General features: G+C 43.6%; 1 protein-coding gene across 5 annotated transcripts in view; it reads right to left on the bottom strand.

Moving 5' to 3' along the window:
- Positions 1 to 27,709, bottom strand: part of KIAA1549L (KIAA1549 like) — a 286,237-nt gene that overhangs the window by 27,637 nt on the left and 230,891 nt on the right. For all 5 annotated transcript variants that reach the window (XM_032283624.1, XM_032283623.1, XM_032283622.1 and 2 more), the window contains 2 exons: positions 24,465 to 24,594; positions 2,793 to 3,143 (listed from right to left, as the gene is read on the bottom strand). In XM_032283624.1, coding sequence (XP_032139515.1) covers positions 2,793 to 3,143; positions 24,465 to 24,594 — 481 coding nt within the window. The remainder of the gene's footprint in view (positions 1 to 2,792; positions 3,144 to 24,464; positions 24,595 to 27,709) is intronic.

The raw sequence follows: 27,709 nt of genomic DNA on the forward strand, positions 1-27,709 counted from the left end.
ATGAGCTTGCGTTAAGAATCATCATTTCTACTCTGTATTGTTAGCTATCTTCTCCATTCCTGAAAATACGGGACCACATGCATTGTTGATAAAGAAGGAAACCTTAGTAACAAAAGAACTGCCTTAATAATGTTCTGGTTTGGCTGGGCGTGGTAGCTCATGCATGTAATCCCAGCACTTTGGGAGGCTGAGACGGGCAGATCACCTGAGGTCAGGAGTTCAAGACCAGCCTGGCCAACACAGTGAAACCCCTTCTCTACTAAAAATACAAAAAAGTAGCTGGGCATGGTGGTGCATGCCTGTAGAACCAGCTACTCGGGAGGCTGAGGCACAAGAATCACATAAACCTGGGAGGCAGATGTTGCAGTGAGCCAAGATCGTGCCACTGCACTTGCACTCCAGCCTGGGTGACAGACTGAGACTGTCACAAAAGAAAAAAAAAGTGTTCTGATTTGATGACCCATCTCTCTGTTGGGTTATTTCAGAGTCCTTTTCCACTATAGGTGGCTTCATTTATAAACTATATATAATGCTGATGTTTTTGTCCTCTTTGCCACAAATACTGACTCCCAATTATAACAAACAGAACCATTTAAGTTTTCATTGTATGTTCCACAATGGATTGTTTTTAGATGGTCTTACAAAATTGAGCTATGATGGCCATGGGCCATTGCATCTTCTTACCTGTTGGAAGACTTGATCCAGTTGTCTAAGCCTTTCTCTCTGAAACCCAGAACTCATCCCAGATTCCCAGGAACTGGCATCTACACATGCACAAGGCATTGCCTATTATAGTCTATGGTTTACAAAACTATGCCTTTTTAAAAAGATATATTATAGATACTATGGTGATGAATGAAATGCAAACTAATTAGAATTGTGATTTCAGTCACAAAAACTTATAACTTCTTGTTTTTTTTTTTTTTTTACTAATATCAAGTATAAATTACAGAAGCTTTCAGTCATTGGATGCTTTTCAAATATGGAAATGTAATTGCTACTTAACAAATAATCACAGTACTCTTTTTTTCTGAGAAGGGTCTTACTGTGTCACCCAGGTAGAAGAGCAGTCTCACAATCTTGGCGCACTGCAACCTCTGCCTCCTGGACTCAAGCAATCCTTCCGCCTTAGCCTCCCAAATAGCTGGGATTACAGGCACATGCCGCCACGCCTGGCTAACTTTTGTTTCAATGGGGTTTCACCACATTGCCCAACCTGGTCTCAAACTCTTAGGCTCAAGTGATCTCCCACCTCAGCCTGTCAAAGTGCTGGGATTACAGGCATGAGCTGCCATGCCCAGCCCATGACTATTTTTATAGCATTTACTATGTGTCTGGTATTCCTATAGTACCTTACATACCTCAACTCACTAACCTTTACAAGTCTAGGAAGCAGCTTACTTTTCTTATTTGTTTATTGTCACCTGCAAAGAATTTAAGTAACTTCCCCAAGTTACAAAGCCAGGAAGTAGCTGTCAACCTAAATAACAAATAATAGACTTTTTTTTTGTCTCTAAAAATAATGATATTTATTTGGGAACGGGTATTGCAATGGGAAGACACATGCCATTGTAAATGATCTGTGTTCAGGGAAGTAAAGGAAGACAAAGGTTTTTAAAGGAAAAATAAGGAGGATTGCATAATTGTTTTGAGATAATTATCCTCGGCTGCAAAAATCGACAAATGTGGTACCAGTCCAAGCCTGAACAGACAGTGGCTGGGCAGATGTCCTTGCAAAAGTATTTTGTGTGTTGTAAGGTTGCAGTGGCTTTTGTGCAAGATTGTAATGTTTGCAGAGTCTTTTGTGATAGTTCTTGTTATCAGGCATTTATGCATGAAAACCCTCCCTGGCCTTCCCTGGCTCTATTTGCCAGGTTTAAAAATTTGTTACTTTATTTTTTAACACAATTGATTCCATTGTGAGTCGGTCAACTTGAACCTGGTAGAGCTGAGATTTCAAGTCGAGCCCCTGACTCAAAGCCTGCATGCTTAACCAAGCCACAACCCCTTAGCATGCGGCTCTGAGATGCCTTTTGACATTTAAAATGGGTCTCAGGCTTGAAAGTGCTGAAAATCACTAGTGCCTAAAGAATACGGTCAGTCACTTACAGGAGGGAGAGTAGAAAAGGCAATTCATTCTAAAATACATTATGGTTGGACAGAAGGGATTCTCATGTGCATCGCCCACAAGAATCAAAAACTTAGGCTTTGGATCATGGGTGGAAGATGGGATGACGGGATGAGGGCCCAGCACAATTCCTCTCCAGATCCCAAAGTGTCTATCTGTAGAAGCCCCTAAAAGGTCTTTTAGGCCGACTGACTGTACCATGGACGGCGTGGTAACCCCTGTGACCTGCATATACACTCCAGATGAGTTCCTGGAACTACAAAGTCTGAAGTAACTGGAAAACCACAAAAAGGGGAAGAACGACCAACCCCTGTGGTGCCCAATTAACTTTGAGACATTCTTCTATTGTTCCTTATTCCCACCTCAACTAAAGCAACTGGACTTTGTAACTGATCTTGGTCAACCTTGTGGCTGAAGACCCTATGACCCCTCCCAGCTTGCAAAAACCACTCTGAACTGTACCTTTGGTAACTTTCCACTGCCTACCCCAAACCGATAAAACCACCTATCTCACCGTAAACAGCCACGTTGCTCACACGAAGCCTGTTTGGGGGGGTCTCTTCATTCAGAGCGCGCGTTTAACAGCCCCTGCTCTGAGTCTCCTGTTGGAACTCACTGGGCAGACTGACCCAATAATGGCAGACGGATGGGATGAATGACTTACCGGCCGGGGCAGGCTGTACTGATACATTTCTGGGCGGTAGGTCGGCACCCACTGCACCCCAGCCCTGGGCCGTGTCATGGTCCCAGGAGCGCTGGTCACCACCTCCGAGTAAGGCAGGTGCTGGGCTGAGCCATAGGCTTCTTGGTGCCTGCTCTGGCCTGCATGGCCCGCAGACGCCAGGCTGAAGGCTTCCTCCAGCAGCATGTGCATCTGCTGCCTGACCTCGTCGATAGACGGCTGGGAGCTCAGCGTGGAGGTCTCCGAGTGGCCTTTCACCTGCCGAGACCTGGAATAGCCCCGGGGCTCATGAACTCTGTCAATGTTGGTTTCCTCTATGATTTCAGGCTCAGTCTGTGGGAAGAAACAAAGCCCACTGATGTGTTAATTAACTTTCCTTCTCATGAAGGTGCTCTGTAACTTACTCTAAAACATTCACTTGCACAGGTGCTAGTATGCATCTGTGCTAATTTAAAGTACATCCTATGTGGCCTATCCAGCAATTCACACTGCTGGAGTGGTCGGCCAGCGCTCTATCAGGAAGGCCACACTCTGGCTATCCAATGCTGCAGGCTCTGCTAGTTAGCATAACAGACATTAGAAATGGCTTTCATTGATAACATTAATGGTACTTTCTAAAATATTTTAGAGACGTTCCTCACCCTTATGCCTTTGGGTATAAGACCCTGGAATGTCTTGTAATCGATCCCTGAGGGGTAGCATGCTAGAAACTCACTCCCTAATTGGTCCTGTGCCCAGCCATTGGTTAAGGAAGTATCAGAGAGAATAACAAAAACCTCCTTCCAGATTTTAAAGCACGGTGTGCAATCAGAAGCTCTGAGGGTGAGGCCCAGCAATCTGTGCTTAATAAGCCCTCCAGGAGATTCCGATGCCCGTTTAAGTTTGTAATCCACTGATCGAGAACATTCTCCTGCCTTTCTTCACTGAACCTTTCATTCAGGGAGCAGCTTCAGTACCAAGGTGGGCAGACAGCTGGGACTTCATCAGTTTCCAGAGCAGGCTGCATGGAGGGTCTCGTGCTTGCCTGCTAATGAATGCTTGCTTCATAAGTGTCTGCTTTCTTGCTCTGAGGCTTCTCTGCCATCAGCAGGTGGGGATGCCTGTACAAGTTGATTCCAGCAGTCTGGACGTGCATGAATCTCAGAGTGCAGGAACATAAAAGGGAAGAGATAAGGAGGTTGCTGCCTTGTGGCGGACGCCACAGCAACGGCCAGAAAGAAAAGGTCCAGGAAGAAAAGGTGCACAGAGAAGATAAAAGACAGGGCGCTCAAAACATTCCGACCAGGAGAGTTACTTTAACTTTCTGGTGATTCCATTTCCTCATCTGTAAAATGAGGACAATACTTCCTCAAAGGCTTTTATAAGGATTAAATAAAGGTACATCTAAAGATTTTAGAAGAGCACACAGTAAAAACAATACCAGTTGCTATTACCATCATAATCATTATTACTTCATTTAACTGCACATAGTTCTCATGTAATTACTATGTGTAAAGCACTTGGATGTATAAAATAAGCACAGCAATAAATGTCATGAGGAAATTCATCCATAATGGGGAGTCCTTCCCTCCTAAAATACTACACATGGAGGTCATAACTGTGTTACATTTCATTTTTTGTTTTTAGCATTAATACATGCTCATTAGAGAAGAAAGTGAAAATACAGAAAGCACAGAAAAATTATACATTTCTTTTAATCTTATCTCCTAGAGTTAGGACTTGGCAAAAGTTCCAGATCAGAAGTGAGGTTTTTCTATCAGCCTGTAAGTCTAGATTTATCAACAAACAGCTACGGTAAGTAAATTATTGTACTATTTTTATACTAGTGAAAGCAAGGATAGATCCTGTGGTAGAATGTGTGTATAGATTCTGAGGTAGAATGAGTATGCAAAAGCATACTCCTTAGCAACATCCCCTACTCCCACTGCCCGAAGAGCCCTGGGGTGGGGCAGTACTGGGGGTGAGTTCTCTGAGTAAGGTTGGTAAGGAAGAGGGCTAGGCCACCACACATATGTCAATATGTATATCAACAAACATCTACAGTAAGTAATTTAAATTGTACTATTTTTTATGTGTATACACATACACACACACACACACACACACACACACACACACACACACACACACAAGTGCGACTTTGCTGGGAAGGTAGAGATTTTTTCTCCAGGCTCCCACTGCCACTAACCCCATGACCCACCAGTGGAGGTCAACCTCTGCTTCCCCCATAGGATTTCCATTCTGCATTCCCTTTAATTGGAAGGCCCAAGTATGTCTCAACAGGCTTGATCAGACCACCAGTCATCTCTTGATAGCTACAGATAGAAACAAGACTAGCTCTCATCAGACCCAGGCTTCCTCTCATCACACCTGGATTTGCTTAAAGTGTGACTACCCCAAGCCTGGATACTCCCTGAGCGCATTTCACCTCTGCTTCTCAGGGGCCTAGCACAGGCACTTGGCATTCAATCCAGCTTTGTGAACTTAAACTGAAATAAATTCTGTCCAATTCCTCATGCGGTAGAAGTTGAGGTTAAGATAAAAGGCCCACTTTCCCTAACACATTTCTTCCAATGCTCACGAGTTGCACAACAATAAGAAATCGCAGGAGCTCCCCCTAAGCCTCAGGTGCCTCATCTGTAAAATGGGAGAGTTGAACTACTGGTCTGACATTTACATTTCTTGGACTCTACTTGCTCTAGGAGATGCCATACTCCTCCTGTTATCATCATCTTTGGGGAAATCTGACATCTACTCATGAAGGGAAACATCCCCTGCACCTCCCTCCTCCCTTAAAACATACGAGTAGTGATAAGTCCTTTTGCTTAACAATTATTGGTTTCGACCCTGTACTAGTCCCTGGGTTGGGGGTGGTGGATACAATAATTAATAAGATCCCAGCCCTCAAGGAACTTCCCATCTATGGGAGAAAACAAATAACAAATAATAAACAAATGCATGAACCTCAGGGTGCAAGAACAAAAGGGAAGAGATAAGGGACTGCCAAGGTGATTTGGGGAGGCTGCTGCCCGTATAGTAAATATTAGCAGCTAATGTTTATTAACGGCTTATATGCCAGGCAATGTTTTAAGTACTTTATACATTCTGGCTCTTTTCAACCTTACAAGAACTTATGAAGTAACAACCATGAATATTCCCACTTTACAGGTGACGAAATTAAGGCACCGAAAGACAAATGTGTAGTCCATGATTAGCGGGGCTGAGATTTGAACATCAAAAGTTTGATCACAGCACCTAAGCTCTTGCCCGCTGTATATATATGTATATATATATATATATATATATATATACACATACATACACACATACACACACACGCATACATATAAACAGATCCATTACCATACTATAGCTGTGGGCTCTGACAGAGTCAAACAAATTTCCATGATTAGAAAGGAAGAGAAAATACTTATTGAGATAATCTACCTTATAGATTACTATACAGATGAAAAGCATCAATAAATAAATACAAAGCACTCACAGTATCTGGCACACAAGCATTTATTTAATAAATCTTAGCTGCAATGATTATTGTTGCTGTTATCTGTCTCCTCCCATAGACTGGGAGCTCCTTTAGGGTTGGGTCAGTGTCTTATTAATCACTGCATTCACAGCCCCCAATCCACGACCCTGCCCAGAGGCGAAGCTGTAATTGTCCGTTCAGTGAACAAACATAGTCGGTGCTCAATCGACTTGCAGACCTATGATGTGCCAACCCTGTGCCGGCTTTTCCATGTGGGTTTCCTCACTCAGCCTCTCAGAGCTCCACAGTTGTGTTCATTTTCGCTTAAGAGATAACACATCTACTGGCTGAACTTGCCCTAAACCCTTCTCCCTCAATGACACATTTCTGAAAATTGCTTTTGCTTTTATTTGACAAAAGAGGGAAGACAGGAATAAAGACAAAACTCCCAGTGTTGGCTGACAGTTAGCTTGGGTTAGGGCCGTATCTGGGACAGAGGATATATTTTTAAACCTCTTTAACTTGGAATGGACCATACTTGCTTCTCTGACTTCCTATTCTTGAAAAGCTCTGAGAAACTCATTTTTTCAAAAAGCGATTTGTATAAATTTTTCAAGATATGCTTGAATAAAAATTCTAAAACTGTTCATCAAGGAATGTCTGTTCATGGTAGGAAATTAGAAATCACAGATAACCAAAAGGAAGAAAATTAAAATCTACTCTAATCCTATCACCAGAAATAACTATTGTTCACATTTTGACCTCCATGCACATCCTTCCAGATGTTTTCTATGCATATGAAATAGGATGAGGATTATGAACGCTAGAGCACTGCCAACGCCCTCCCCACTGCCCCAGGCCACACTACAGAGAGTGTGGGCTTGACCCAGGTCAGTTTCTCCCTCTTCCACTTCCAAAGAGGGCCCACACTTTGCCACATAGATTGTGTGTGTGGTGAAGACCAGGAAGTGGAGATGGGCAATGAGAGGCAGAAGCGGTGTGGGCTGCAGGGTTTATAGTGGGATCTTCAAGAAAGGTGTGGCATGTGAATGGGGGAGGAATTAAGAGAAATTAGAAAATTTTACTGTGCATTAGGTATCTGCCTTCTCACATATAAAAAATATAAGTAAGGGAGTAGAGGTATTTTAAAATTACTTTTGATGGCAAGGTTCTTTTGACTTAGATACTCTCTCAGGCTGAGCTGTTTGGGTCATGATTTTATAAATAGGATACACACACACATGTACCTATATGTGTAGGCATATATATATGTATACACACACTTATATATGCAGGCATATATATATATATATGCACACTTATATAAAGTTTTTAAAAATGACATTACATTAATATATTTTTGAAGCCTTTTAAATTCAACAATATTGTAAACAAGTATTTCTGTCAATAAACAAATGTATGTATAGAGAATAATTTTAATGATTTCATAGCATTCTAATAAATGGAGTTTTTAGGCTACTATGTATTTAACAGTCTACTATTTTAGGTGTTTTCCTAATTTCTTACTATATGAACAAAGCTGGAACAAGTATCTTTGTGATTAGAACTTCGCATATATGACTGGGCACAGTGGCTCATGCCTATAATATCAGCACTTTGGGAGGCCAAGGCGGGAGGATCACTTGAGGTCAGGAGTTCAAGAGCAGCCTGGCCAACATGGTGAAATGCCACTTCTACTAAAAATACAAAAATTAGCCAGACTAATGCCTGTAATCCCAGCTATTCTGGAGGCTGAGGCAGGAGAATCACTTAAGCCTGGAAGGCGGAGGCTGCAGTGGGCCAAGATCACATCACTGTACTCCAGCCTGGGTGACAGATCAAGACTCCATCTCAAAAATAATAATAAAAAATTTTTTTGCATATAATCATGAGTTATTTCTTAGGTTAAATTTCTAGAAGGAGATTTGCCAGGTGAGAGGATGTGCATGTAATTATGATTTTGGAGAGTTATGGTATATCAAAACTCAGCAGCAAAGGCCACAGTATTTAGAAGACATTTAAGCCATTCCTCCTCCATACATGAGCCTCTAGTCTTGTACTTCATGGTGGCCACTGGATAGAGTAAGCACCTGCAATTCTTTTAATGTTTTTTTAAATAAGGAAATCAGTCCAACACATCTAGGATGGTGCACACAGTGGCTAAGTACCCACATGACTTCATCCTCTCTTTGAAATACCATGAGAACAAACTTGAAGGAAATTATAGCCCTGCTGGGAACCCCAAGTATCTTCTTCCTAAAAAATATTACAAAACGATTTAGTCCTAATGTCTGGTTCTGGGGTACATTCTGTAGCTTTAAGTGTTATTCAAAATTAAAACTAGTATCCTATCAGACAACTAACGGAAAGACAAGCTACCAAACACAAGAAAATATTAGGATTTGTATCCACAATATATAAATAGTTCCTACAAACAAATAACAAAAAGACAAGCAACTCAATTTAGAAATTGGGCAAAAGGCTAGAAAAGATACTTCAACGACACAAAAATGTCCAATAAACACATGCAAAGATGACACATAAATGTCCAGTAGACACATGGAAAGGCGAACAACATCATTAGTAATAAGGAAATTATATCATTTCATATTCAGTGGAATGGCTGAAATGAAAAAGACGAATAACAACAAATGTTGGTGAGGTTGAAGACTAGAATTAGAACTGTTATACTGCTAGTGGGAGGGGCAACAGTGCAAAACCTCTGTAAGTTTGACTATAGCTTCTTAAACATATACCTACCCTATAACCAAGAAATTCCACTCCTACATATTTATCCAAGATAAATGAAAACACATGTTAAGAAAACACATGAAAATGTTCATGGCAGTTTCTTTTTATGCTAGCTTCAAACTGGAAGCAATCCAAATGTCCAATAATGGGATAATGGATAAATAGTATTATATTTATACAATGGAACAGTACACAGTATAAAAGAGAATAAACTACTCATACATACAACAACATAAATGAGTCTTTAGTGAAAGAAGTCAGACACAAAAGAGTACTTACTGAATAAATCCATTTATATAAAGTTCAAGAACAGGCAAAACTATAGTGGTGGATATCAGACAAGAGGTTGCCCATGAATGAACTGAATATTGACCCAAAAAAAGGGGAGTTTTCTAAGAGTGATGAAAATGTTTCATATTTTCATTGGCCTGGTCGTCATAAGGGTATACACATTTGTCAAAGCTTATCACATTGTAAACTAACAACTTGTACATTTTTATCACACGTCAGTTTTCCCATAATAAAAGAAACAAAATGGGCTGACACAGCTGGCTTGATGGGGATGGTCAGGGAAAGCTGCTCTGAGGAGGTGACATGTTTTCAGACCTGAAGGAGGAGAAGAGGGTGCCCATGTGATGGTCATAGGAAAGCTTATGAAAAAGCCCAGAGGCGAGAGTTGGTAGTGTTTGAGAAAAAGAAAGGACTATTACTGAATGAACGTGTCCCCCACAAAATTTTTATGTTGAAGTCCTAACTCCTAGCATCTCAGTATCTGACTGTATCTGGAGGCAGGGCCTTCACAGAGATCATCAAGTTAAATGAGGTCATTAGAGTGGAACTTTGGGTCAAAAGGACTGATCCTCCTAAAGAGGAGGAAATCTGGACACAGTATGTACAAAGAAAAACTGACATGAAGGCTCAGGGAAGAGATGGCCTTTTATAAACTCAGGAAAGAGATCTGGAATGCATCCTTCCCTCATGGCTTTCAGAAGAAACCAACCCTATCAACACTTTGATCTAGAACTTGTAACCTCCAGAACTGTGAGAAAATAAATGTCTATTGTTTAAGCCATGCCACCCAGCCTGTGCCCTAGCAAACTAATACATGGACCTTGTGGCTGAAGCCCTAATTGTCAGGAGATGGGGCCAGAGAGGCAGGCAGGGGCCAGATCACACAGGGTCTTAAAGGCCACGGTAAGAAGGCTTGACTGTTGTCAAAGGGCGATGGGAAACTACTGAAGAATTTTAAGCAGGGAAGAAATGTGACTGATATTTATGGGAGGCCAATCAGGAACCACTTGCTTATGGCTTTTGCTGTAATCCAGGCAAGAGGAGATGGCAGGGCCTGGATTAGGATGGTTGTGGACAGCCAAAGTGTGGGTGAGTTCAAAATGTATTTTGGAAGAGAACTGGCAGAAATGCTGATAGGTTAGATGTGAGGGCAAAGGAAAGGAAGGAGCTAAAGCCAAGACTCTTTACCAGCAAGAAGAACTTTGTTACACGGCTCTCCTTAATGGTCTCTGAGCTCCCCAAGCATATCTGGGCCCTTTCACTTGCTGTGCTTTCTGCCTGGAAAGCTCTTCCCCTGAGGCCAGCATGCCAGGCTCCCTCATTTTAGGTCTCCACTCAAAAGTCATCTCCCTGGAGAGCCCTGCCCTGCCCAAGCTATTCAGAGAAGCTCCTGTTACTCTGCACTGCCTTCCCTCCGTTATGTTTCTTCAGAGCCTCCTGACACTGTGCTGTGCATCTATGTGCTTGGGTGTTTACTGTCCGTTTTCCCTAGTGTAATATGTTCGTCTCCCTTATCCTCAGGGAAATGTTCCAAGACCCTCACTGGATGCCTGAAATCATGGAGAGTAATGAATCCTATATACATGATTTTTTTTCTCATACAAACCTATAATAAAGTTTAATTTATAAATTAGGCACAGTAAAATATTAACAACAATAGCTAATAATAAAATAGGACAATTATAACAATGCACTGTTCACAATTTCATGGGCAGAAGATTCATTCTTGGCTGGGTGTGGTGGCTCACGCCTGTAATCTCAACACTTTTATGGGAGGTAAAGGCTGGTGGATCACTTGAGGTCAGGAGTTCGACACCAGCCTGGCCAACACAGTGAAACCCTGTCTCTATTAAAAAGGCAAAAATTAGCCAGGCGTGGTGGTAAATGCCTCTAATTCCAGCTACTCAAGGGGCGGAGGCATGAGAGTCACTTGAACCCAGGAGGCGGAGGTTGCAGTGAGCCGTGATCGCGCCACTGCACTCCAGCCTGGGTGACAGAGCGAGACTCTGTCTCAAAAAAAGAAGATTCATTGCTACCGGAGATTTCAGCAACCTCAGCATACAATTTTTTTTTCTTTCTTTACTAAGTCAGCAACTTTCACCTTTTAAAGGAAGCAGTAGACAGCTTTTCTTTGTCATATCCGAAATGCATTACCACTTTCGCCCTTTGGAGCCACCATTAAGTAAAATAAGTATTACTTGAACACAAGCACTGCCATACTGTGGCAGTGGAAACTGAGTAACTGACAGCTGGGTAGCACTGACAGCTGTTATCCCTACTGACCAGGGTAAGCTGGACAAAGGGAAGACTCATGTCCTGGGTGGGATGGAATGAGATGGCATAAGACTTCGTTACACTACTCAGGATAGCACACAGTTTAAAACACATACATTGTTTATCTTTGGAATTTCCCGTTTAATATTTTCAGACCATAGTTGACCACAGGTAACTGAAACCAGGATAAGCGGTGACTACTGGATAAGCCCCATGAAGGAAGGGACTTTGTCACGTTTCCTACTGTATTCCAGAACAGCATACGGTAGAACATTAATAAATACTCATTGAATGAATGACTGGAAACGAGTCTTAAAAGTCTGGTAAATTCCTGCTCAAAAGTCTTCAACAGTAAAAGTCATTTCCGGCCAGATGCCGTGGCTCACACCTGTAATCGCACCACTTTGGGAGGCCAAGGTGGGTGAATCACGGGGTCAGGAGTTTGAGACCAGCCTGACCAACATGGTGAAACCCCATCTCTACTAAATATACAAAAATTAGCCAGGCACGGTGGCACACACCTATAATCCCAGCTACTCAGGAGGCTAAGGCAGGAGAATCACTCGAACCCGGGAGGCAGAGTTTGCAGTGAGCCGAGATTGCGCCTCTACCCTCCAGTCTGAGCAACAAGAGCGAAACTCTGTCTCAAAAACAAACAAACAAACAAACAAACAAGACATGTCCATGTGTCTAACATGAAGGAGGCAGTTTTATCTAGAATGGCCTTAACCAAGAGAAATAAAGGACTCTTGAGGCCACTTATTCTAGAATTTCTTAAGTTATGAGCCCCAAAGGGAACAGGGGTTTTACAAGCCCACACTTTCCGGGACACACAAGCGGGTGTAACATCACTTTGCCCCACCCTGGTACTTCATTTCTGAAGCGCAACAATTTGAAGCCCCTCTCCAAAGCCTGCCTCAAGGCCCTGATTTTCAGCTCAGTGTCAGTCGCAGCTCCATCCTGCAAGAACAGATTCTGAACAAATTATGCAACTTCATGGCAAGGGCCCAAAGACCGAGTGGGGGATTTGGTTTCAGCAAGATAAATTCCTGGGCCATCTGGCCATGATGAAATGTATCTGGCTCCATGTCCATTTTTCTTTCCACCAATCGGTGTCCTTTGGGCCACACAGAACAGTGCCATTTCTCTCCATTTAATGTCTCCTCTGCCCACTGCAAGTGCTGCCTGTTACTGAGGAAGCAGAGACATATTTAGAATGTTGCTTCTGGAAACCACATTTCAGGGAGTTCTCACTTCAGCAGGTGGGAAGAAGACCACGATGGTGCAGGAGCAGAGAGACCTTTGCAGGAGCTTCCTAATGAGCCCACACCCTGGAAGCTTCTCTAATAATAAAGTGAGGTTGGTTCTCCTCAGAACAGGCAGTGAGCTTCAGAATAATGGCTTGGTGCCTTTTCTGCAAAGGTGTGCAAATAGAATTTTTTAAAAAAAATTGAGCAAAATTTCAAATGTTTATTCTGATGGCCTTTCCAAAGGATGATCTATAGTCACTCCAGGGTTATGGAGATGTGAAGTCAGTATGTTGTTTCTGTGTTTCAGGTGAGAAGAAAAGACATTAAAGGGTCTCTCATAGACTTCTAAGGAAAGAGTATGAGAGTCCTCCTTTAAAAAAAAAAAACCTTTCAAAGTGTGATCCACAATCAGAGTCTCCACTGAGACTATGAAGATGGGATAGGCAAGGATAAAAGAAGGTACTGCAATGCTCTCAGTGTTACTCACTGCCCCCAAAGCAAAACATCTTCTTCCTGTAGCAGAAGTCTCAGGAGCCAGCTTGACTTCCTGTCTTTCTCCCCCAGGAACTTGATGGAGCAGGGAAAATTCAATTACTGAGCAGGCCACAAGATCCAACTGCCTTGAGTTGCAACCACTATCCCACACTGTGTTTGCAAAAACATTACCTTAAAGGTCATCTCTGGAAGTGTGGCCTTGTGCTAGGGCAAGCAGGGAGAGGTCCCGGGCACCCTTCACAAAGCCTATCTGCAGTCCGGTCATGCCAGAGAAAGGCACCCTTGGAGGAGTACAGTCCTCTCTTTGGTGTGTGACACAATTCAGAGCAGTAAGTGCAGTCCGGTGTGGTGGCTCATGCCTGTAATCCCAGCACTTTGGGAGGCCGAGGTGGGTGGATCACTTGAGGTCAGGAGTTCCAGACCAGCCTGGCCAACATGGTGAAATCCTGCCTCTATTGAAATACAAAAATTAGCCAGACATGGTGGTGCATGCTTGTGATCCCAGCTACCCAGGAGGCAGAGGCAGGAGAATTGCTTGAACCTGGGAGGTGGAGGTTGCAGTGAGCTGAGATTGTGCCATTGCACTCCAGCCTGGGTGACAGAGCGAGACTCCATTTCAAAACAACAAAAACAGAGTAGTAAGTGCTAGAAAAGAAAATAAACAGGAAAAGAAAAGTATCACCCTCTCCCTCACGGGGCGTTAAAATAGCTAATGTTCACTGCCTGTTTTCTACATGCTTTGTCTGCATTAACTCATTTTATTCTCACAACATCCTCATTTTACAGATGAGGAAACTAAAGCGCGGATAAGTAGGTAACTGGCCTAACTTCACGAAGCTCGTAAGTAGCCTAGCTCCAGAGGCTATGAGCACAACCCCTACACAGTACTACCTGTGAACTTTGAGAATATATAAACCACAGTCATAATTAAGAACACCTCTTACAAAGAAATCAACCTGAGAGTAAACATATTAAGAATGGCTTTCTCTTGTGGAAAGCTAATTCACTTTTTGCTTTCTAGGTGAGTCATCACCTGCTTTTTCTCATCTTAGCTGAGCTGGCACAGCAGGGAGCAAGGCTTCCTCCTGTGAGTCAGCACTATTCCATCACAAACAGGCTCTCCCCGCCATCAACTCAAGTCTGCCCTTTCTCCTCTTCAGCTCTTGAAAAAAACAGATAGATGCACAAAACCCCTCTGTCTCTCTACCTGTGTCCAAAACATGAACCTCTTACTGTAGCCTGGACTCCCTGAGCCCACAGTGAATAGTAGTCATTATACAACACCACACTGATCTTTCCCTTCAGAAAGGGCCAACCAAAGGCGACAACAGGGCTGGATGTGGTGGCTCATGCCTGTAATCCCAACACTAAGGGCTGCTGAGGTGGGCAGATCACCTGAGGTCAGGAGTTCAAGACCAGCCTGGCCAATATGATGAAACCCCGTCTCTACTAAAAAAAAAAAAAAAAAATTGGCATGGTGGCAGACACCTATAATCCCAGCTACCTGGGAGGCTGACATGGGACAATTGCTTGAACCCGGGAGGTAGAGGTTGCAGTGAGTCAAGACCCCACCACTGCACTCCAGCAGTCTGGGCAACAAGAATGAAATGCTGTCTCAAAAAAACAAAAAAAAGGTGACAACAGGCTGAAACTGGAGGGAAGAGTGGCATGGAGAAGACTGCTGGGTGTGCTCCTTAAAATACCCAACACAGTGCTCACATTTATAATCCCAGCACTCTGCGAGGCTGAGGTGGGAGAACTGCTCAAAGCCAATTTAAAAATCAGCCAGCCAGGCAGGGTGTCACTCCCGTCGTCCTAGCTAGTTGAGAGGTTGAGAAGGGAGGATCACCTGAGCCCAGGAGTTTGGGGCTGCAGTAAGCTATGATTGTGCCACTATACTCCAGCCTGGGCAACAGAGCAAGACCTGTCTCTCTGAATGAAAACCTCCAAGTCCAAGTATTCCTCAAGCAGCAGGTACTGTAGCAGGCACTGCGATGGCCTCAGCATCTATCTGCTTCTCTCCGTGTCTCAGCCAAAGGGGCTGACTGGGACTAAGCTGCCCCAGCTCCATCCATGAGGCCTGACCAGATTAAATTAATCAGGGTAATCTCCTTGTATCCACTGCTACAGTGATTCATGCAGGGGTGGACACTTGGCATGTGACAACTCAGTCAGAGTAAAGCCCATACGCCTTCTTTTGAGGTTGGGAAAAGAGAATTCCCTCTTGCACTGGTCCTTATACGACGTAGACATGAGGACTGGGATTTCTTACCAGAGTCACCCTGTGGAGACGGCCAGCGCTCGGGGGAGCACAGAGCTGTGTCTAATGCAGAGGAACTGACTGGGGCCCCAACCAAACCATGCCTGGACTTACTGTAAACAACTCATCCCGTTCATGTTTTAAGACAGTTTAAGTTGGGGTTTCTGTGGCTTTTGCCAAAGCATGTTAGTGAATAACCACCATTCACGGTGAACTCCAAATGGCAATGGGCATCTGCCTATGGTTTTGATATCTGGTCAAAGCTAACGTTTATTTGGCTCAGAGCGAGAAACAAGTCTCAGCTCAGGAATCACCTCTTCTGGTTGACACACTCGTTTGTTCATTTGCCCAACAAACAGAGACACTGCGTCTTCTATGTGTCAGTTCTGATTCCAAGTGCTGAGGTTTCAAGAATAAATAAAACATGACTCCTGTCCTTGAGGAGTTGCATGAAGAAGTAATACAAGTAGACCAACTAATGGAAGTTGGGGGTTTGGGCTTTGATTGGGATGAGTATCAGGGGCTATTGGAACACAAAGGAGGGGCCCATACGCATATGGGCCAGGAAAAGATGCTGGGGAAGGTTGTGTTTAAACCAAGCTTCGAAAGCACTGGCTAGGTTGGTAGTTCTCAGCCAAGAGCAGGTTTGCCCACTAGGGCACATCTGCAATGCCTGGAGACATTTTTTGGTTGTCACAGCTGGGAGGAGCTTCCGGCAGCTCATGCATGGGTAGAGGCCAGGGATGCTGCTAAACATCTATAAAGCACAGGACAGCACACTGTAGGAAGAACTCTACAGCCCTAAGTGTTGACAGTGAGGAGACCAAGCAGCCTTGGCCTGGATGAAGCAGGTGGGAAGGGAGGTTCCAGGCAGAGCGATGCACATGTGCAAAGAGCTGGAGACAGGAAACAACAGAACAAATTTTGGGAAGGTGTTCGGGCTGGGGCCAAGGGGGTAGGTTAAGGAGAGAGATGCCTCAGCTAGAAAGACGTATCTGGGCAAGCCAGAGCGGAAAAGTCCTGAGCTGGGAGCTTAGAGTCTGAGTTTTAACTCCAAAGCTACGGAGAGCTCCTGGGGGATTTTGAACAAGAGTGTGTGTTTTAGAAGGATTTCCCCGCAGCTGTCTGGCAGCTTCAGCAGTGCTAAGTAATGGGGACTGTACTGAGTGGTGGCTGTGGGACAGACAGGAAGGAACAAACCTTTAGGAGCACTCCCTCTGCCCATCCAAGTTCACTGCCGCAGCCTACTGCCTGTGCCCTACCTCTCGCCTCCACTAGTGTGTAATTACCTGGACATGCATCTTTCCCTTCTCCACAGAGCCTCACACAGGTAGGTACAGTGGAATCTCATACAAGGCTTTGTGCTAAGCTAATGCCAGCCGGCAGAATAGGTAAAAATCATGCAGAGAAAAGCCCTTGAAAATCTCTTAAATCATCCAGTTAGTGTAGCATATGTGGCCCCGTGCATACACCTTATGGGGCCATAGCGAAAAATAAACACATAATCTTTAATGTACAATATAAACAAAATATATGTAAAAGCTAGTTTCTTAGCTTTAATTTTTTTTTACTTTTCCTTTCAGGGCTCGTATTACTTAATTTATGTACATTAAGTGCACATATGTTGCCATGGTTGCAATGCACTCATTAAATGTCTGCTAGAAGAAATAAAAGGAACGGCAATTCCCAAGGAGTGTTTACATTTGTCCACTGGCCTCCAGCTCCTGCAGGGGCTTGGCGCACATAGGTGGGCCAGGAGCACATAGGATTATAAGGAACTAGTGGACTCTGAGCCATGCTGCTCAGGACTAGAAGACGGATTCCCCCAGCTGCTGGGCACTCTGCCAGCTGTCAGCCCTCAGATGTCAGCGCTCACTGGGAATTGGCCTTGGCTAAAGAGAACAGCCTCACCCAAGGACATCCAATGACCAGTCCATTCTAGAGTACATATGCACAGCTGCTTCCCAAACTTGAGACAGCTCTGCAGGGCCATCTGAGCTGCAGAGCCTCCACGGGGTCAGCTGAGGCCTTGTAGTGTCTGTACCATAACCCAACTTTTTTTTTTTTTTTTTTTGAGATGGAATCTCACTCTGTCACCAATGCTGGAGTGCACTGGCACAATCTCAGCTGATTGCAACCTCCACCTTCTGGATTCAAGTGATTATCCTGCCTCAGCTTCCTGAGTAGCAGGGACTACAGGTGCACACCACCATGCCCAACTAATTTTTGTATTTTTAGTAGAGAGGAGGTTTCACCATGTTGGCGAGGTGAACACCTGACCTCGTGATCCATCTGCCTCGGCCTCCCAAAGTGCTGGGATTACAAGCGTGAGGCACCACGTCCCGCCACCACAGCCCAGCTTTTAAATCTGCCTAAACCTGCTCCCTCCTTTCCTTAACAGTATATCTAGAGCCTTCTCGGGACCCTGGTCTGAAAGAAGTGGCTACCCTAGGTCAAGAGGGTAAGAGGTCCCAGAGTCTAGGAAAAACAGGTACCAAGAATAGGAGCAGACAGGGTCCAGAATGTAGGGGATCAGAGAGAAGATGCAGGCAGGTGGCACTTGAGTGCCACTCACAGAAGGGAAGTCATTTGTCTCCTGCCCAGTGGGAAGTTGTCTACACGAGAGGAAAGTTCTTGGCCTGTAGGGGAAGCCTGGCTCTGAAGGAGGTCACCAGGCCATCCTGAAGCCCCTCCGTCTCCCTCCCAAACCTGTCAACAAGCATCCCACCTCCCACTCCCCACTTGCCAAGTGGCCTCCATCACTGTGGGGTTGATAGGCATCTTTCTGGGCAGCCACCAACCTGGTGAGATCTGGACTTTACCTAAAGACCCCCTTTACCCTCCAACACCTCCATCTCTTTGCCTCAGGTTCTCCCAGGGAGCCTGATTTCCCATGAGCAGGTATTCCCTTGGATTAGAAGCCCCTGTTAAAATAGAATTTACTGTAAATTACGTCGAGATAATGTATCAAGTCAGGGTAATTATAGCTTATGTTAGCTGGCAGAGGTAGGAGAAGGAAATGAAAGGATGAGATGGGGGGGCTCGGGAAGAAAGTTCTGGGTGAGATGCTAAGGTGGTGATGGTAGTGGGGTCAACACAGGAGCGCCTAGTTCAGGGGGGCAACAAGCAGGTTGCTTCTAGAATGAAGGACAAAATCTCCAAATCCAACCAACTGCTTCCCAGTGGAGCCAAGAGCAGGCTATACTCTTAATAGGGACCACTCCATTATGCAGCACCAGGGCATTCTTGTGCTTGGCCGTGGTCTCTAACTATTATGGCAAAGCCGTCAGATGCTGGGAAGGGGTGGGAAGTGGGTGGGCAGAAAGGATTTCCATTAATCGTAGGATTACAAATTTACCTTGGAGGCCCCAGACTTGCCATAAGCTTTGTGAGCAATCAGGGGTTTCCCAGATAATATTTCATTTTTCTACAAATGGAACTCATCAAAACAACCATTTCAATTCCTTCATCTCCTTCCAGTAACCACTGCTCACCTGTAACAAAGGAAGCTGGCTGCATCGTCAGCCTACAGGCTTGACATCAGACAATGCGCCCACACCTTCTTCAGCAGGTTGCTGTGGACGGAGCTCTGAGAAATGGGTACGTTGTCCCCTTTGCGACATACTTTTATCCACTAGTTGCCCCAACTGCTTCCTGAGTATTGCCCTGCCTGGTAATGTTTCTCTCCTCTTGCTTTCACCTGGTGCCCGCAGGGGAGGTAATGGACAGGCAACCTAACCTCTTTGCAGTATGCATTCCTGTACTGTTGAGGCTGAATGGCTATCTTCTATCTCCAGCCCTTCCAGGAGGCTGTGGCTGCGAATAAGACTTTGGTCCTGTCAGTCAGATGCACCTGTGTGCACTTTGGACAGAGGAAACGAGGCAGGCCCATCTTTCTGCTGCCTTGGCTGCCGAAAGCTGGGTTGCTGAGCACTAGAGTCCTTCCCCCCGGTTCTGTGGGGCTCTCTCATTCCTGGATCATGCTACGACTGTGTTTTCTTAACCTTGGTGTTCCAAGGCAGGCTGCTTCTCCGCCTTTCTGCTTGGGGAAGAGGCGGCAGCTCCTCAGGGCCAGCCGTGTGGTCTTGTTCTAGGAATCTTTCCAGGAACATTCCTCCAGCCTTCCGATGATTTTGTGAGCGCCTAATTCCTACTAGTCATTTTTTTGGATCTGTTTGAAACAGCTTGATGTTTTCAGTTTTCTGCAGCTGGACCTTGCCTGATACCCCTTTTTATGGATTTATGTGTACTTTTCAGCTGTAGAAGCATCTGGTTTCAAACATTTCCCTGAAGAAAGCCTCTGGAATGAGAACTAATGACTGTGATTGCCTCTTTGAGATGCATCAATGACTCAACCAATCCTACTTACCATTTTCAAACCCACTGCCCACATTTTAGGGTCTGCGCCCACTGGACTGGCAACCACCTCCAGTGCATGGAACTTTCACAAGGTGCTGGAGAGAAACTAAGGGAAGTATTGTAAAGTTCCCTGCTTCTGAGAGGTCGGCATTCATTTTCAAAGTTATAACTCAAACGATCAACTTCAGAGTCTGCCTCATAGCCAAGGTACATAGCTGACTCCCTTCCTGCCACAGATTTTTAAACTCCAAAAACAGATCAAGGTTGAAGAGGTGCATTTTTCTTTCTGAGCGATGATTTAATGATTACTTGCCTTTTGGAAGCAAAGGCTTCATATTCACTACTGGGTTAAATAATTTGGCTGATAAAGGAAAAATCACTTAGGTCTTTATTCTGTCTGAGAATCATATTTGCAGCATTTTTTTCTTTTCCTCACTGCTTCACTATGTTCCACATGACTTTCATTCAGAAAATGACATTTTAAAAATACTTTGAAATAGAGATATTTTTGCTTTTACACGTTAGGCTGACATTTTCTTTTCTACCTGCTTTCTACATGGGGATGAGTTAATTTCAATGCCAAAGTTGGTTTAATGATATGATCTGGTCTTTGGGAAGTCTGGAGCATCCACAAGAACAGAAAACCAAACACCACATGTTCTCACTCATAAGTGGGTGTTGAACAATAACACATGGACACAGGGAGGTGAACATCACATACTAGGGCCTGTTGGTGGGTCGGGGGCTATGGGAGGGATAGCAGGGGGGTGGGTGGATTGGGGAGGGATAGCATTAGGAGAAATACGTAAGGTAGATGACGGGGTGATGGATGCAGCAAACCACCATGGCACATGTACACCTATGTAACAAATCTGCACGTTCTGCACATGTACCCCAGAACTTAAAGTATAATAAATAAATTTTATTTTTTTTTATTATTTTTATTTTATTTATTTATTTATTTATTTATTTTTTGAGACGGAGTTTCGCTCATGTTACCCAGGCTGGAGTGCAATGGCGCGATCTCGGCTCACCGCAACCTCCGTCTCCTGGGTTCGGGCAATTCCCCTGCCTCAGCCTCCTGAGTACCTGGGATTACAGGCATGCACCACCATGCCCAGCTAATTTTTTGTATATTTAGTAGAGACGGGGTTTCACCATGTTGACCAGGATGGTCTCGATCTCTTGACCTCGTGATCCACCCGCCTCGGCCTCCCAAAGTGCTGGGATTACAGGCTTGAGCCACCGCGCCCGGCCCTATAAATAAATTTTAAAAAGAAAGAAAATAACACATCCTTCTAGTGGGAGTATGTCCTTCTAGAATATTGCCACCAAGTGAGGCATCACTACTGACGGGACTGCACGGCATCCCTCAGCTGGCAGAGTGACCAAAAGGTTGAAGATTGTTGCTATAAAACGCAGTGATCCCAGGCCCCTTGGAGTTAAGGGTCTCCCTTCTACAGGCCCTAATATCTTTTGCTCTATGGGAAAATTTTGAAACAATCCATGCTCCTACAGCCCTGGTACTAAGATTTGCCTGTGTAGCGTGTATTTGCTTATTTATGCATTTATTCATTTATTTGTACATGCAGGCTTTTCCTTTGGGACTCCGGTCATCTTTCAAAAAATTCAAAATTAAATCAATCTCCCAGTGCTTTTGTTTCTATGGTGTGAAGTTTCCCCAACCTGGCAGAAAGAACTGGATATTCTGGCAGGGCTTCTGGATCCCCAGACCCAGTGGGAAGAATGACATGTTTCCGACTGAATGACCGGCTCACTGCTGTGCTAATGGATTCTTTTGCCAGAAGTGCTCTGGTAATTTTAGAAAATCAAGAGCTTCGAAAATGAATGCATTGTTTAAAACTATGACTCACTTTTTTTCCCTACTTTATTTGCTGGTCCATGTTTTGCCTGTGTGAGTTATTCATGTAAAAATGCTTGTGAGCCCTGACATCTAGCTTCTTCCAGAGGTTCAAAATATAGGATATGGATTATGTTACATAAGGACAGATGTATAGTGAGGAAGGATGACTATAGAAGACATATTGCATGGTGGTTAAGGGGAGGAGCTCTGGGGATGGGTAGGCAAATTATATAACTGGCCTCAGTTTCTTTATCCATACAATGGGCATAATGAAAGCATCTACTTGACTGGTAACTACACAAACGCAATGAGATAAAACACAGAAAAAAAAATAGAATAGGGCTTGGTCTATGGTAAGCGGCTGATAAATATTAGACACTTTTCATATGATTAGTATAAAAAGCACAAGAAGAGATACAGGTAAGCATTTCATTCTTATAGCCAACGCCTAATTTCTTTCTTTCTTTTTTAAATTTATTTGTTTAGCTTTAGGTGCATACTGTATCTGGCATTTCTCCCAAGTCCACCACCTAATTTCTTAATGCCATTCCCTAGATGGTCGTTTTCTCTTAAGGGAGCTTATATTATATTTTTGAGATCACATGCACTTCTCAAAGAAATACCTATTTTAAAGAAGTCTATTAGAATAAACCAGGCTTCCCCTAAAATAATCTGTACTTGGTATACTTCTATATGTCTGTGAAGGTGAGCAATCTCCTCTTAAAAATTCTCTCTCTTCTTCTATTGTTCTAGGTAAGTTGCTAACATGACATTCCAAAGGTATTAAGTGAGTGCTGCAAATCATGGCACTGGGGTTTAAAAACCATCTGCAATGTTCCCTTTTTAAGGTTAATAGGAAAACCTCTGGTCCATTTCCTCACAACTGTCAAAGTGTCTTTGCCCAGAAGCTCGCTCGCTCTCTCTCTCTCTCTCACACACACACACACACAAACCTATTAATGCCAATCTTGAAATAAATTAAGAATTCTATTGTATCTCAGATGCCTGGGCAAAAGAAAAAGTTCCCCAAACTAAACACGCATTGAAGAAGAAGGTTCACTGTTGGTGGGGAAAGATTAACTGGAAACTTCTAATGCCCGATTTCTAATCACAGGCTGATTACCAAATTGCTGAATGAATTTGGCATAGGAAATAATTTTTTATAAGGAGAAAAAATTAACATTATATAATTTAACCTAGTGGGAAAATAGAAGATTTGCCCCAAGCAACTGTAATTTTATAAAACTAAACTACCAAACTGTTTTATGAAAAACAAAAAAGGAACAAAAGATAAGGGTAACACTACCAACACAAACATGAAGGTTAAACATAAGGAAGGTGATTCGAAATTCAAATTAGGTAGAATATCTCTGTTTTTCATTGGACCATTAAAAAAAAATCCCATTTTAAGATTCTGTGGCAAAAGATGACTAATCCTGAGGGGGAAAAATATTCTTGTCTTCCAATTAGCCTGGTATATTTTAAAAACCAAGTGTCAAACTACAACTTCTCAAATTAAAACATAAGTTTATCCAGATATATTTGAATTATAACTTTTATTAAAGAAAAATTTTAATTTGTATTTAGAGAAACATTTAGGGAAATGGGAAGGAAACACCGTTCATAAACTTAGGTGTGTCGCATGTTCTCACTCACAGACGACCGTTGAACAATGAGAACACACCGACATAGGGAGAGGAGCATCACACACTGAGGTCTGTGGGCGGGAATAGGGGAGGGACAGTGGGGGGTGGGGAGTTGAGGAAGGATAACATGGGGAGAAATGCCAGATACAGGTGATGGGGAGGAAGGCAGCAAACCACATTGCCATGTATGTACCTATGCAACAATCCTGCATGTTCTTCACATGTACCCCTAAACCTAAAATGCAATAAAATACATATATATATATAAAACAAACAAACAAAAAAACCCTAGGTGTTCAAGCTCATAGGATATGGTGGGGCAGGGTGAGGCATTACTGTACATCTGAGCACAGGACCATTCACCTGAGCTCATGGGTGCAAGGACAAGTCACAGGGTGCACGCAGCTGGAGAGGAGGCACCAAATTGTGACTTATCATCTGGGGAAATCTGATAGGATTAAAATAATTTCTGCAGTTTGGCCACATCACTGAACATAAGCATGTACTCTGTCACATGAAATCATCAGACTGCTCTGTTGGACATCTCATTGTTTTCATGGCATAGCAAGGAGTTATGAAATCAGGAACAAATCCAACTTCTCAGCATCACTATGAATTAAAAGAAGCCTGTCTTCAAGTGAATTCTAACTAACCCAGGCCATGGTCCCTACTGAGTTTCTAAGGACAGACGGGGGAAAAATTAAGGGCATTTAGAATATCCATTAAGTTTAGGATCCATAATGTGCTATTCGTAACATGGTGCAATTCAGAAATCATGATCCTTTTCGCAATTATCTGTTACTCTGACACATTCCAAGAAGTTCTACTTTGCAAATGAAGTAATAAAAAAATAGAAAACATTTTAGTGCATTTTAAAATTCCACAAACACGTGATAAACTGAAACACAGTGGGATGCTCTGTCCCCCTTGCCTTCAGGGGAAAGCAAAGCTTGTATTCACCCAGCCCACCAGAGACTCACATCGTATCCGCTATTGCGGATTCCACGCCGGGGTCGCTCCCGAGTCACCAGAAGGTCCATCTCGGTTTCCCCTGGACTCGGGCTGTTCAGAGACTGCCGGCTTCGGTAGACAGAGTTCTTCATCTGTTGCCTGAAGAAAATTCAACAACTGTTATGATGCAGCAAATGCCCTGACAGATGGAATTCTCCACTGATCCAAAGTACAGGCAACCAATGAAGGGTTTGGATTTGCCTCACAAATCTCAGAATTGATGGTGTTTGTTCCCAGGATATAAGGGGCTGTAGAAAGAGTGAAATAAAGATTTTTTTTTCCAGATGCTGTAATCATTTGGCTGAACTGTAACTGTTCATATGGAAACTAGGTAACCACAGTCAATTCCAACACTGTAACCTCATTTAAAATTCTGCTGATGGCAAGACCAGGGGTTCTCCCTTGACCCTCTAGGATAGCTAACGCTGATGGAACAAATTCGCCTTTGTTGACTCAGCAACCTCCTGTTTCATTTTACTTTTTCTGGTTTTATACACAGGATTCTATGATGTGTTAATAAACCCTGTAGCTAGTGGGCTGCTTAGTATTATGACTCTGGGTAGATTTCTTTTCTGCTATTACGGCAGTACATTTCCTTTTGGACTAAGAAGCCATAAACCCAGAGGTAATTTGGGGTTTATCCATTTGCCCACCCTTTCATCCACCCACCCTTCCATCTACCCACTCATCCATCCACCCACCTACCTACCCATCCATCCATCCATCCATCCAACCATTTATTGAATGCCTACTATGTGCCAGACACCATGGAAGATGATGAACATCCACAGTGAACAAAACAGATTATGGCCCTGGTTCTCCTAGAGGTTACATCCTGATGAGAGAGACAGAAAATTAACATGATAATTTCAGAGTGATAAGTGCTATTAAGCTGTGACAAATGGGGACTAGGATGGGAGACAACTTTAGATAGGATGATTAGGGAAGGCCCTCCAGGGAAGTGCCAATTCAGCTGAGTCCTAAACAGAGCCAGCCACACGTTGATCTGGGCACAGAGCATTTCAGGCTCAGGGAGTAGCACATTCAGAGGCTCCACTCAGCTACTGCTAAATAATTCATACATTTGTCACCCCTCTCTTGTCTCCACTTGTCATTAGAAAAATCTTTTCAAAAAGTGGGAAGTAAACAGCAACATGGTGAGGATAGTGGCTATGCTTTTCTTCTTCCACAAGAGGCAATTTTACAAGTGGGGGATGAGGCTCATGGGGGACAAGTGAGTTCCACATGATCCTGCAAGGTGGCAAAGGGATAGCACTTCCTTCTCACCCAGCCATAAGTTTCTCTGTGTTTAATTTGCATAGAGAACTCTCCAAACACTGCCCTTTTTTGGAGGGTAAGGGATAGGTCTCAAACTGTCACCCTGGCTGGAGTGCAGTGATATGATCGCTGCTCACTGCAGCCTCAACCTCCTAGGCTCAGGTGATCCTTCCACCTCACCTTCCTGAGTAGCTGGGCCTACAGGTACATGCCACAAAGCCAGGATAATTTTTTGTAATTTTTGTAGAGACAGTGTTTTACCACGTTGCCTAGCCTGGTCTCGAACTCCTGGGCTCAAGCAATCTGCCCATTTCGGCCTCCCAAAGTGTTGGGATTACAGGTGTGAGCCTCCCTGCCTGGCCACCACCACCTATGTAATTCTCTATTCTAAGATTCTAGCTATCCATGGGTTGAAGGTGAAGAGGCTATATTATTTCTTCCCAGTGACTATGTGGGAAGCCAGAAACCTGGCAGGCATACACACTTTTTCATAGACACACAATAAGTTAGTCACAGAATTACAGTCACACATAGTCTAGGAGAGGCAGTAGAACTCTAAACCAAAGCAGTACCCCTGCCTTTAGCCTTGGATATAAAGTAGACACCACTGGTTTTAGACCTTCACCATGAGGAGTTTATACCTGCTCAAACCACATCTGTTGTCTTTGCTTGCCTGTCACCCGTGATAACCTTCCTTTGGTAGGAGCATCATGATGTCACGTGGGGGCTCCCTTTCCTCCAGGTGTAGGCATGTGATTCAGGCTGGACCAATCCCAGCATCATATCTCCATGGCCACAGTGATGGGTTAGGGACTGGGCACCTGACCTGAGCTGGTCTGGTAGGACTGAGTCTTGGGGCTTTTACTAGGGTAACTAGGAAAGAGGCATTCTCTTGGCATTAGGGTTTCTAAGAAGATAGGATATAGGAGTTGCTGGCAGCCAGTTTATCAACATGAGGTAAGAGCCTGTCCAAAAATGGGGCCAGCAGAGTGAAAAGAGAGCAAGATCTAACATAGGAGACATCGTCTGACCCCTGGATCCAGCCATGCCGAAGTCTTGACCTTTCATTAATGCTCAATAATACATTCCCCTTTTATTTAACCAGTTTGTGCTGGATTTCCACCATTTGCAACCAAAAGAATTCTAATTCTAATATAGGAGTTAACAAGCTAATAGTATAAACTGTGCCCTGTAGTTATCTGCAATGAGAGGCTTCCTTTAGGGATGCACAACCTCAGTGGGCTGGAAACAGTCTGCTCTGAGTGATTCACACTTTCCGCAGACTCGAGAAGAATTCTCATCCTTGACCTAATTACACATCATTTTTGGGGAAAAGCAGACTTTTACAACTGTCTTGAGATTATCAATTAGCCCATTTAGAAAAGATTTACTAATAAGAGTGGCGGTGGAGTAAATACTAAGATTAGCAATTGACACTTAAGTAGGTTATTTTGCAAGTGTTAGAAATACAATAGTGAGATTGTGTAAGCCTTGTCAAGAACTGTAAATGTAGGTACAAGTGTCGACATTGGAGTGTACAGCAGTCTACTTTTCCCTCAGAGGCAACAGCCCCTTAAAATATAGAGCTTAAAGGCCACTGTTTAACACAGATTTCAATTGACCAGGCCACCAATGCACGCCTGGTATGCAAGTGCCTATTCAAAAATAAATTAAACTCTCAGGTAGAGAAATTACTATTTTAATAAGATAGTGCTCCATTAGGTATATTCATTTCTTGTTGATATTTTGCTAGATACTTTTTAAAGGCAATATATTTTGAAGCATGCAAACTTGAGAAGTAAGTTTTTTACTTCTGAAAATACTGCTGGGTGGGTAATGCTGAGTTTTACTTGGCTCGTTAATCCCAATATAGTTTAAGAAAGTAGTTCTCAAATTATATTCTCTTTCTATGGAAGCCTGGGGTTCCACAGAGATG

The sequence above is a fragment of the Sapajus apella genome, unplaced genomic scaffold, assembly GCF_009761245.1.
Source record: "Sapajus apella isolate SASKATOON/1434 unplaced genomic scaffold, GSC_monkey_1.0 scaffold14, whole genome shotgun sequence".
In the NCBI taxonomy this organism is placed as follows: Eukaryota; Metazoa; Chordata; class Mammalia; order Primates; family Cebidae; genus Sapajus; species Sapajus apella.